This window comes from Entamoeba invadens (assembly GCF_000330505.1).
Source record: "Entamoeba invadens IP1 unplaced genomic scaffold scaff_1105074724549, whole genome shotgun sequence".
In the NCBI taxonomy this organism is placed as follows: domain Eukaryota; phylum Evosea; order Mastigamoebida; family Endamoebidae; genus Entamoeba; species Entamoeba invadens.
Genome location: NW_004443664.1, coordinates 95,182 through 108,169, shown reverse-complemented (window position 1 = coordinate 108,169; position 12,988 = coordinate 95,182). Strand labels below are relative to the sequence as shown.

The 12,988-nt window shown below is 27.3% G+C and overlaps 4 protein-coding genes across 4 annotated transcripts; 2 read left to right on the top strand and 2 right to left on the bottom strand.

The window, feature by feature from the left end:
• Positions 1–239: 239 nt before the first annotated feature.
• EIN_239300 (profilin, putative) lies at positions 240–629 on the top strand (the record flags this gene model as incomplete). Its single annotated transcript, XM_004260353.1, has 1 exon — positions 240–629. One exon carries the CDS (start codon positions 240–242, stop codon positions 627–629), a length of 390 nt encoding a protein of 129 aa, XP_004260401.1.
• A 3,187-nt stretch (positions 630–3,816) lies between these two features.
• On the bottom strand, positions 3,817–5,163 carry EIN_239290 (hypothetical protein; the record flags this gene model as incomplete). The annotated part of the gene is made up of 1 exon (XM_004260352.1): positions 3,817–5,163. The coding sequence occupies one exon, from the start codon at positions 5,161–5,163 to the stop codon at positions 3,817–3,819; it is 1,347 nt and encodes a 448-aa protein (XP_004260400.1).
• Positions 5,164–9,475: 4,312 nt separating this feature from the next.
• On the bottom strand, positions 9,476–9,943 carry EIN_239280 (hypothetical protein; the record flags this gene model as incomplete). Its single annotated transcript, XM_004260351.1, has 1 exon — positions 9,476–9,943. The coding sequence occupies one exon, from the start codon at positions 9,941–9,943 to the stop codon at positions 9,476–9,478; it is 468 nt and encodes a 155-aa protein (XP_004260399.1).
• Positions 9,944–12,129: 2,186 nt separating this feature from the next.
• EIN_239270 (hypothetical protein) lies at positions 12,130–12,594 on the top strand (the record flags this gene model as incomplete). Its single annotated transcript, XM_004260350.1, has 1 exon — positions 12,130–12,594. The coding sequence occupies one exon, from the start codon at positions 12,130–12,132 to the stop codon at positions 12,592–12,594; it is 465 nt and encodes a 154-aa protein (XP_004260398.1).
• Positions 12,595–12,988: the final 394 nt, after the last annotated feature.

Below are 12,988 nucleotides of genomic sequence, written 5' to 3'. Positions count from 1 at the left end.
CCAAATGAAATGGTTTTCAAATAATAAAGTTTCATCTATAATATATACACAAGTTTATTTCAAGTTTTTTTAGCCACTTATATTACACAACAGACTTCTTGAAATTTTAACTTTACTTTTATTTGAATTGGGTTTTGAATTTAAAAATAAATAATTAAATATAATTTCAAGAGAAAAACAAATAAAGAAGTGACGTGTCGACATTATATAAAGAATACCACATATTGGTAATCGTTCAAATGTCGTGGGACGGTTACACAGCTTCAATGATTGGTGCAGGCAAAGGCCATGGTGGAATCATTCTTGCTACCAATGGAGCAATCATGTCACAAGTTGGCTTGACAATCCAACAAGCAGAAGCAACAACCATTGCAAATGCGATCATGTCTGGAAATATCGCAGACTTCCAGTCAAAGGGACTTCACATTGGTGGTGTCAAATACACCGTCACAAGAGCTGACAAAGACGAGGGAACTGTCTTTGGCAAGGCTGGTGCTGCTGGTGTTTCTATTTACAAGGGAATCAAAGTCATTTTGATTGGATACTTCAAAGACGCATCTGTATCTGCTGGACAGAACTCAGACGCAGTCTACAAACTCAAAGATTACATGGGACAATCCGGCTATTAAAGTAATTCACTTCTTCATCATTACTTATTTTGTTTTATATAATAAAGTCAATCAATATATAATTAAAACTCATTTAAAAGATTAAAATTGTTATTAAAACCTTTTATAATGTAAATTAATGAATTTAATTTATTTTAAATTATTAAACAATCATAAAAGCTATTTTTTGAGGGATTTAAGACAATTTTTATGGGTTTTTACCATACATGTAATTTATTTTTCTATGTTTTTAATTGTTTGATACGCGTTTTAATTATATTGTTACCAGTTCTATGTAATTCATTGTGTGTTTTCGACTTTAAATAATTATTATCAGCCCAAGTATTTTGATGAATCTTCAAAGTTAAGTTAACAATATAACCATAAAATTTAAAATAGTGAATGACTTTTAATCAAGAATTTCTTACAATTGTTTACAAAGACGAATTTGAGAATATTTAAAGACCGAATAACTGTGAATATTAAAATGTCCAAACTTTCTAGTTATCACATCATGAGAGTCTCAAAGTACTTCATGGCTATTACAGACTTTATTAATTTAAAATTGGTGTGCAAGAAGTTTAGTGGTAATATGGAAAAGTTCCAATTCAACCCAATTCCGTTGGATTGAAAAACACTTGGATACTTCCCAAACATCGAGACACTTCATTTATGGAGTAAAAGAAATGGGAATTTTGGCAATGGATTTCTGATCAACACAAAAGAATATGAAAACCGTGAGAACAAAAATGTTTTATTAAAAGAGTTTCGTTGTATTGTTGTGTGGTTCTATGTTGATTATGAAACTGTCAACAAAAACAAACGTCGAAACATCAAGTTTAAAAAAGTTTGTTACACTAAAAATGATAGAGAGAAATTTGGTGATAACATACCATTAGGTGTGACAATAATTGATTATAAATGTTTCTATGAATGTAAAAGTCTAAGAAGTGTTACAATACCATCGAGTGTCACGTTTATTGGTGATGAACGTTTCCCATCAAACATTATAATTCATCGGAATTAATTTACTTACCTTTGCTGAATAGAAGGATTATATTTTTGTAAACATATTTTTGTTGATATTGTTAAATTTTAAGACTATCTATTTTAAGGAAATAATTATTTTTGGAAAATAATTAAGTTCGTTAATAAACAGAATTAGCAAAATTTAGTGATAATGAAAAAAATAGTTTTAATCAATTTTAATTAAACAAGATTAACAATGGCGGTATTAAAACAAATAATAGAATTTTTTAAAATAATAAAATCAATAATTCAACATGAACACATTAAACGTATTATGCACATTAAAACAAAAGAAAAAACTTGAACTCGAAATTTTATATGTAATAATTTAATTTTCAATATCAAAAATAGGGGATTCCAAACACATCTTGAAAATATGGTAAATTTCTTCTGGACATTGTCAACTGTTTAAATATAAGAACAAAAAAGTTTTAGAGCTGGTAGGAATCTAAGGTTTAGCCAATCAGAACATAAATTTTATAATTTTATTGAAGAGTGTTGAAGAGATGGTTTTATAGTGTAAAAGGAAATGGTTATTAATTATATAAAAGAATATTATCCACAAATTAAGTCAAAAACATATTTTATTAGTTTGATGTATTTCTCAAATAATACAACTTATCTTACAAGAAAATAACACATTAATATACAAATTCTACAAGTAAAAAAGACGATAAAATGAAATGGTTTAACATTATACAAATATTAAAGAAAAGTGTTTAGTGTACTAGATGAGGCAATTTTAAATGTTTACGAAATAGTAATCAAGTTAAATATAATCAGAAAACCACCATCGAAACTAAAAATGTCAAAAAATCGCAACTCGTCAAGAGGATTATTCAAAAGCAACACTCATTTTATTTACAAAAAAGTGGAAGTGTGTTGACACATTTTGTTATATTTTCTAAACTCATAATTGTACCAAAATTGAAGGTGTGATAAACGAAGTATCACAAATGGTTGCAAAACACCCATAATATGAATGAATAAGTTCAAAAAATAATACAATACAACAAAAAAGTTGGGATTAACTTTATATTACTTTGGATTTATATTTTATCTTTTTATGTAAAAATGTTATTAGTTTTTAAAAATGTTTCAAAAAACAAACAACCCTAAGCTTGGATTTATAAACAACAAAAAGAAAATAAAAATATTAAAATTGGGTGATGGTTTGTCAACTTGTTTTATGTATAAATATTTATTTGTTTACAGACGTGAATAATCGTCAATGTTTCTTTTCCGAGCTTAATTTAAAGTGATACAATAAAAGGTGTAATAAACATAAAGATTTTCTTTGTTTCATTTTATAGCAAAAATTACAATTAGTCTTTTAAAATGTTAGTTAATTTGTTGGAATTGAGTTGTATTATCGATTAAAACAGGTCTTTTGATATTTTTGATTGGCTCATATTCCAGAAATTGTAATTTAATTTATAGTATTTGAAGTGTGAAAGTTAAAAATTGCAACGTCACAATTTTGACTTGTGCCGTTGTGTAAGATAAAGTATAGTTTAGTAATAACTTCAAAATTTATAAACTGAATAATCAATATTATTTATTAAAAATATAATTAATAAAATAATTATATTTTATTAATAAAAAAAATATAAAATAAAACTATAGTTAACTTATACACCTTGAAAAGTCACTATATTATATTATTTAAGTGAATATATTTTTGTATAATCAGTTGGAATATAACAGGAAAACAAATTAAAAGTTGAAAGATAATGTTTTTAATTATTCACACAACAAAATTATTAACACAATTATAAATTTAAATAATTAAATAACAGATGTACATTATCGTGAGAACGAATGTAATTGTTGAATATTTTCAGTTGAATAATGATTGTTTATGAAATTGTTATTCTCGATTATTAATAATAACTTCTGTGTAATTAGTATGATATTTAGTTAAGACAAAAAAATGTATATAAACAATTGTTGATAATTTCGTTGTGTAACTACATCATTTTTATATTTTTTTCATTTAATAGCTTTTTGTAGATCAACACATATAGCTCAAATATTATAGACAATCAATTTGTTCAAAACAATCATTTTATTATTTACATATAACAACACAAAATAGTAAACATGTGTATTTTGATATTACCGTTTTATTTTTGATAAACTCAAACAAAAATAATTATTATTATTAATTTTCAATATTTTAAAAACGATAGTTAAAAACTTTTACGTCATTAACAACAAAAGTTGTGTCATTCAAACAAACTTTGCCACAAAATACAAGTTGCCCTACTTTTTCTCCTTTTCTCAAAAGCACAAGTTTTGATGTTTCCGTGACTGAGATGTCATAAGATAAACCTTCTCCAACTGCCATAAAAAACGTGTTTAAATATTTTTTACCTTTATACACCATATCAACACGACTTCTGTCACATTTATATTTCTTTATATTTTCACATTCAATTTCAACTTTATCTCTTCCGTGTTTTATAATCTTGACATCTTCAAGTTTGCATGCAAGTGCTTTCACAGCGCCCTTTACACTTTTCATCTTTAAAATTTTAACTGTTTTCGGCATTATAAGCTCCACAAAACGCACTTTATACAAAACAACTATTTCCATGCAGAACTCCTCCTTCAAATTTGTGAAGTCAACTTTTATAACGGACGTTTTGTCGTCTTGTTGAGTGAAGTCTTTAACGACTTGGAGTTCCTTTGGAAGAGCTTTTTGTATGAAAGAGAAGAGATTTTTGTCGTTGAAATTCTTGTTGAGGACTTTAGTGACTGTGCGATACAATTCTTTTTCGCTTAGAAATGGGAGATAAGTGATGTTCTTTGTTTTGTACAATGGATCCAAAATGATGTCAGAAAGATAAGAGATGTATACACAGACGTTTGGAAAGAGTTTTGAAAGCTTTTGGACATCTTCAATGGACAACTCCGAGTTGACTGCAGCGAAGAACTGAATATTAAATTGTGTGTCGGACAGATCTGAAAAATCGATGGCGGAAATTAAATTGGCATTACACGCAGCAGTAGAAAACGTCACAGTTCTCAGAGTTTTGTGGGTGATGATTTTCATGAAGTCTTCCATACAATCATTTCCTTTGAACCCAAATGTGACGGTTTTAAGTTGCACATACTTGCTGATATTATCTGCAAAAGTGTGGACTTCTTCTTCAAAGATGCGAAGTTTCCTCACACGTTTTGGAAACCATTCTGTCGACAAAAGTGAGGTCACACTTTTTGAAGGGCCTTGAGACTTTTGCGTCTTGTAATTTCGTCGTAACTCAATGATGAAAGTACCCAAATTCTCTAAGAAAGACAAATTATAGTCAACTTCATAAGGAAGGTACAAAGTCTCCAATTTTGGAAATAAAGTGACAATCTTTTGAATTGGAATGCTTTGAGGAAGATTAAATGGATTGATATACAAACTCTCTGATACATCACAAGACTTTTTGTTAATACAAACAAAATTTATAAGGTCTGAAAGTTTTGGGAGATATAAGACAACGTTTCGTAAATAAAATGGTTCAAGGCGTGTCATCCAATTGTTTTTTAAGTGAAATAAATATCATTTTATTTTTTTTTCGTATCCAAATTAAAATTACTTTTATTAAATTAATTTTATACAAAAAATTCATATACTATAGTTTCGACTTACTATTAAAATACCATTTGAATAATATTGAATAAGTTTTTTTATTTATTATTAAATAATGGTTTAAATATATTTTTTTATTTAGTTTTTAAAATGGTATAAAAATTATTAATTATTAGTCGAAACCATAACACTGGTCGAAACCTTAGTAATAAAAGTGAATTTTTTAAAAAATACTACAGTATCGACACTCTGCCTTATGTGAAACTTTGCCTTATTCAAGATATTAATTTATAAATATAAGTTAAAAAATTATAATAAATTAAAACTGAAATAGATCTTATGGTGTTTTTGGTAAGAAATAATTAAATAATATAATAGTTTATTTAATTCCATATTTAACATATAAGTTTTGCATAAGGCAAAGTTGTGCATAAGACAAAGTGACTATAATGTATTATTTTTGATGGAAAATGAATATATTTATATAAAGACAATATTAAAAGTGTCGTATAGCATAAATGGTTGTACTCTTAGTTTTGTCGTTTTATCATCAATGGTTTAATAAATTTTTGTTTGTGTTTTTTATTTCCATTTTTAAAAGTATAATACTTGAATCACGGGTGTACAACTATTTTATGGTAGTCTTCACACAGTCATTTATTAATGCATTTTTAGTGTATAATTGGTCCAATAATAATAAAATAAAAAGAAAAACCAAATAGAAACGAACAAATACTCGGGTAACAAACAAATTATTTGACATTTTGAGAAATTTTGATAAATTTGCTGACTCTAAACTTGAAACAAAATGCATCACCACAGTTTATTTCTGGCTATTCAAGTCCAACTAATATGAAGAAAGCCTAGGATACAGAGAACTTACCACAAAGATCCTCAGAACTTTTTCATTGGAGGATCAATTTATGGTAATATTACATTCGGTTTGAGTAAAACACCAAATGGTACAAGTATATACCCAAAAGAAAGTACAAATTGTTTGGCAGGTCATGGGAATAAAAGAGCAACTTTAGGAGAGATATTGTCGACAAAAACAATACAAAAACTCCAACCAATACACATCAACCACCACAATAACCAACTTCACCAACCCTACAATCAAGCCAACCCCTTTCCATCAAAGGAAATAACAAGAGCAGTCGTTCGAAAAAGAACTTGTATCACAAAGACCTCCAGAGATTCCTGACGAAAGTAATTGAAATATTTTTATAAATTGTTAAATATATAATATTTTATAATAACACAACTTATTAATTAAAATACAATGAAATGATTGTATCACGAATTCTAACACATTTTTGTCTGGAATATTTGATTAAGAAAATGAGTTAAAAGCATTAAAATTATTAAAAGCGTATATTTGTCATAAAGTAAATGTGGAAATAGTTTGTTTTAGTAATAAAAGTTATTTGCAATTCATAAAAATTCAAATTCAAAAATATATTTTTAATGTCGTACAAACCAGTTATCTATTTGTTGTACTTCAAATAAACACTTTTGACAGTAGTTATTTTATAATAAATTTATTATAATTACTCAATTTGTATTTTTTGAAATAGAAATAGGAAAAAAGGAAATAAAAAAGTATTTATAAATTTATTTAGTTTGTTTTTGGCTTGTATTTTCTAAATTTGTATAGTTTAAATCTTATTTGTGTAATTAAACTTTTTTGTAAAAAACAAAGCTTAGGTATAAAAACAAAAAAAACATCTATCCGCCACAATGATGAGTTTTTAGTGTGATCAACCATGATAAATACATACGTCTTCATCTCTGAGTGGCCTTTAAATATCAAAAGACAATTTTACTCAATGAAAAACAGTGACTTAACACTTAATGTTATATGTTATTTTTTTGAAAGCAAAGAATAATAATAATAATAATAATAATAATAATAATAATAATAATTTAATAATTATAAATTATAGTTCATTTTATTAAACTTGTTTTTAAAATGGATAAAATTTTTTCCTTCACAATAGTTTATATTTTTAAACCGAAAATCTATTTTTCAACCATTTAAAAATAATAAAACATAAATAAATTAGCTATAAATTATAGTAAATTAATAAGGACAATTGTTTCGAGGAACAGTTTTAGGCTTTGTTAATTCCATTGGGAAAGGTTCAAACAGTATTTCTTCGTCACATTTTTCTTTTTCTTTTTGAAAAAAAAATTACTGGACATCTGATTGGGTATGAATTTTCTTTATTAGTCATTAAATCATAACACATTCTAAAATCTCTAACCAGGTTTCTATATTGACAAAAGAAGACAGGTTCTTCTCCATACACTTTTGTAAAATAACTTTTAGGTCTTGAATCTTATACACTTTTTAAAAACAATGAAATATACAGATCGAGTATTTATGGGGTGCCAGAAACTTATTGGGTGCCAGAATTATTTTAAGACATGAAATGAGTTTGGCACCCATTTTCATATCAATTATTATCAAGAAAAAAAAACAAATAAAAAACAAAAAATTTAAACCCGTATTTTTACATCAATCAATCCTCAAATTTCTTGGCACACATTAGATTTCTGGCACCCATTAAATACTCTATCTATAATAAAAATACATATTTTTTTAATTTTTTTGTGGTTTTCCTTTTTTAACCATAATAATCTTATTATAATAATTGTTAAGTTCAAATGGATTTTTTCTTTTCCAAAATATTATTTAAAGTAATTATCTCGAATTTTTATTAAAAACATAAACCGTTATTAAAATAATTATTTTTTATATTTTTTGTTTTATTTTTAGCAGCCGACTTTTTTACATTTAAAATCTATTTGCATAAGACAATCATTATTTTTCAATAATCGCAATCTGCAAATCTCATGTAATTTGTAGTTCCTTTTTGAGATATGCCATTTCGACCAAAAAATTAAAGATCAACAACAAAAAGGAAAAAAACAGTTTTTATTATTATTTGCGTTTTTAATTTCAGAAACATTTTCATCACCAAAATAAAAATGCCGAATTCTTCATCTTTTTTACAAACCTCCAAAAAACTTTATTCTCTTACCACAAAAATATAAAATTTGATGGTAAAAAATAAAAAAAATGGAATAACTTTGAAAATAAAAGGTATCATCATGTTTTTAAAGTTGAAATTTTTTAGCAAGTCTCAACTTAAAAACAGAAAACGAATAAATATATTCTGATAAATTGAACGATGATTTGAATCATTTGTAATCAATTCAAATACTAACATATTAAAAATTAAAAATAATTAATAAGCTTCAAGTTGTATTTTCAAAAAGGTGATTATTGAAGCGGTGTGGGGATTTGTTCTGTTTCTCTCATCAGTAAAAACACTTCCCATAACACTGAAAACTCTTTCAGAGTCAATGCTTGTAGATTGCGCAGACAAATTCTTTTTTTTTAAAAAAAATTCTTTCAAGTGGGTGAAAGTGCTGTTTTCCATTAAGTCAAGGGGTTTTCGTACAATTCATTTTCACCATCAGCTGTTTCTTTGTCTTCCATATATTCTATAAGTTCTTTTGTCACTTCTGAAACTTTGGCATCTAACTCTCTTACTCGTTGATTACTTTCATTTACTGTTAACTGTGAAGAAAGTGTCCTTTTGGTGGGGAAGAGATATCTAAACCAACCAACTTTGATTCAACAACCCCTTTAATTAGTTCCTGATTTTTTAAGTCCATATATTTGTCTCTTTCAGGAGGAAATAAAATTACAGGCAATATTAAAATGGTCACTCTCAAGAATCTTTCCAACCCTCTTAGAAAACCCATTACGAGCAATTTTCTTCCAGTCCTTTCCGAAGAGAAGCTCTTGTGTATTATTGGTTTCGTGTTGGTGGGATGGTCCACTACTTAGGGAAGAAAAGTATTGTGATGTGTTCGGTGCACGTTGGGGTTGTTGTAAACCGACTGTTAATTGAGAATGAGATGGAATTGTGGTGCAATTCGGTTGGAAATTGAGAGCAGAAAGAGAGGTTGATAGATGAAAATTGTGGCTGACTGGTTGTATTGGAGAAATGTAAGGTAATGTGATTCTTTGTGATGTTAACGCAATAGGTGATATCATTCAAAATAGTTGGGTAGAGGGGCGATCATCATGTTCACTCCACTTTTGTGTTGGGTATTTTCTGATTATTTCCCATATCCTTGTTATAATTCCTAATACAAAACATGAATTTGGAGTGGAGTTGGTGCAGAGAGTATTGTATGCATCATTCATCAATTTGACGAATAAAAAGATTTTCTTCATTTACACCCAATTTTCATTTGTAAACTGGTTTGTTCCACTTGTGTCATTTTTAGACTTCTCCATCTGAAGTGCAGTTTCAAGGGATTTACAACAAGAGTTGAACCTTGTTTTGCAAAATGTTGCAAGAAAACAATACTTCTCATCGTTCTCTTCACACTTCTTCTTTAACAAAACGCGTGTTGAATGTGATACTTGACAAGTTTTCGACACCTTATTCAACATCTTCAGTTTTTTGTTGAGTTCTGGAATATTCTTGATCAAGTCTGAAAATACCAAGTTAATCCCATGAACAATACAATTCAATTTCTCTCCACAAACATCCGACAGTCCATTGTTATTCCGACACCCATTAGACACAATGTAATAAATGTTGTTTTTGATCCCAAATTTCTCCAACACATTTTTGCTTTTTCTTCTTGATGTTGTCAGCAGTGTGTTTTTCGCTGAAAACACTGACTTTGAGTACATGGTTTTGGGGGGTCAAACTGCCTTTCACAATAACGCAATGTGGTTTTATTGAAGCTTTTACGAATATTGACATTATATCCGTAGAAACACAACCATAGTTACCCTCAGTTTTTTCTCTGACTTCGGATATAAAACTTTTCATTTTATCGTTGTAGACTTTGTTTAGCAATGAAGTTCTAAATGTGGTGGTTCCACACAGCTTCACATTGGGGTCAAGGAGCTTGATCAACTCGATTAATAATAATTTTTTTACCTGTCGCAAAAAAATATTTCCAGTCATGAAAAATTTTAACAAAAGTGTGTTGAGCTCGACACTTTTTGGAAAGTAATATTTTAATACTTCAAAATCGTCTATGTCATTCTCATCAATGTTTTCGGGGTGAAGGGAATAAAGGTGGGTTCTCATAGAGGACGTAGTTCCTTGAAAATTGAGGTATTTATGACAAAATTTGCATATTACTTTTCCCATACAATTTAAACATCTCGCGTTAAATTTGCGATGTTCGGAACACTTCTTACAATCTTTTTCAAAATATTTCCAAACAAAGGAACATTCTTTGTTGAATTCCTGCATGTTTTTTTATTTATTTTTTAAATACAAGTTTTGTTTTTTTGGAATGATAAAAATTTAAATTAAATAAACGTTTTTATTTAATTTTTAATTAGTTTTTTAGTTGACACTAATTGTTTTTTGTCGTCTGTTAAAACTTTTTAGTTTTTTGAAAAAAAACAGTTAAGTATTGATTTAGATATTCAAGTTCTTTATATTTTACTTTCAATTGTTCAAATTTGACAAAACCATTATTTCTTTTTTATCTCTTAAATAATTTGCATTTTCGGTTCGAAAAAGAAATTTCTGTTTTTAAAATATTTAATTGTGTACATGTTTCAGAAAACAAAAGAATTCTGTTTTTTTTACCATTTTCAGTAAAAATAAGAAATTTGAGCAATATCATTTTTGTTATCACCACAAAAGAGTCTCTCTACCACTTTAGGATTTTTTCCTCTTGCGATTGCACACCCTAGTCTACACTTTTAAATAATAAAATTTATTATACTCAAAATATTTATTAGATTTATTCAGATCAGTTTTTTAAAAAATTTCTTATAAAACATTACTTGGAATATATCCATAAAAAATAATAACTTTTTTGTTCGTGACACATTTTTTATTGAATAAAACGAGGCATTACAGTGTTGTGGATAAAAAATAAAAAATTAAAACCCCACACTTTGAAACACAAGAAAAATATTACCAAACATAGATTTGATTGATAATACAATTGATACTTTATTACAAAAAAATCAATGAACAAAAGTTAGAAAAATTGTGTTGAACAAAATTATAATAATAATTTAATCACTAATTGCAGATAAAAAGTGTTTATACTGTGACTGTTCTTTCTGAACCTCACCCCAATTTCAGAGTAAAGAATTTGCCTCAATACTTTGAAGGAAGAACACCTCTATGCGACCGTTTTTGCTTCCCCGTGTCAACACATTCATTATTTGATATCAGGAACGAAAACAAATGTCTACTTAATTTACTATAATAATAATTTGCATATTTTAATAAAAAACATGTTGTGGAGTTGGTGGTGTCAAATACCATTATATTTCTATAGATTTAAAAACATTTACATTTATTGTATTAACAAACAAAACAAACAGTTGACACAATTTACACCCACAACCAACCACCGTTGTTGGTAAAATGTATTTTATAATTTTTTAAATTTAAGATAATAAGTTTTTTGTTTGGGTTGTATGATTTATAATTAGAAAGGAGACAAATTGTGAATTTGGAGATGGAACCGAATAAAATTTTGGGGAAATTGTGACTTAAAATTGGGGAATTGAAATGCTAATAGGTTCAATTAGACAAATAAGTTGCCCATCTGAATGTTGATGTATTAAAATAATAGTTTTAAATATTACTCCTTTTAAATGTGTGATAATGTAAAAGTGGTAATATTAAAAAATATTTTATTTTTTAATTCAATTTGTAAACTTACACATGTTTTTGTTAATTATTATCATTGTTTTATGTAACTAATAATAAAATGAAACGAGAGGTCGGCAAATCAAATTTGTCAGAAAATTAAATAGACAACTTGTTTAAAAACGTACAAATAAAAAAATCAACTTTGTGTATAAAAAGGTATTATAATCTTGGTTATCATTCAATGAGAACTTTAATTCTCTTAACATTAACAGTGTTTACTGCTTTTTCGAATAATTGTAATCCACCTGTTTACAAATGCCTATCATGCAAAACACAACATGGAAATGAATGTGAAAAATGTGAAGCAGAATATTATTTAAAAGATAATGAATGTGATAATTGTTCTGGTGGCTGTTTAAACTGTTCTGATGCTGACACCTGCACCAAATGTAAAAATGGCTATTATTTATATGATAAAGCTTGTACATCATGTAAATATGGCTGTTCTGAATGCAGTGATTCTAAGAAGTGTTATGACTGTTTTGAGGGATTTATCTTAAAGAAAATAAATGCAATGCTTGTTCTGATAATTGCGCAAAATGTACTGATGCTAATACTTGTAAAGTCTGCAAATCTGGTTTTTATCTTGAAGAAAATAAATGCAAAGCAGAAGTCGAGTGTAATACTCCAACACCTGGATGTTTGAAGTGTAAAGAGGATAAAATAACTTGTTCATGCAAAGCTGGTTATTATTTAAATAATAATTCGTGCACAAAATGTACAATTAAAGGTTGTGCAACTTGTAAAAATGCAGATGAATGCACTGAGTGTATGGAAGAATACAAATTGGAAGGAGGAAAATGCAATGGAGCACACACTATTTTCGTGGTTTTGGCTTTAGTTGTTATAACATTATTAATCTAAAATTTGAAACAAAGTATTTTAATTATTTTTATAAGGATAGAAATAATAAATATAATAAATATAATAAAAATAATAATAACAAGCACTTTAAAACCCGATAAATAATTATCGGGTCAGCAACAATAATTTTTGACCAAATATTAATTTGTTATTTGGTTAATTATATTTATGGGATG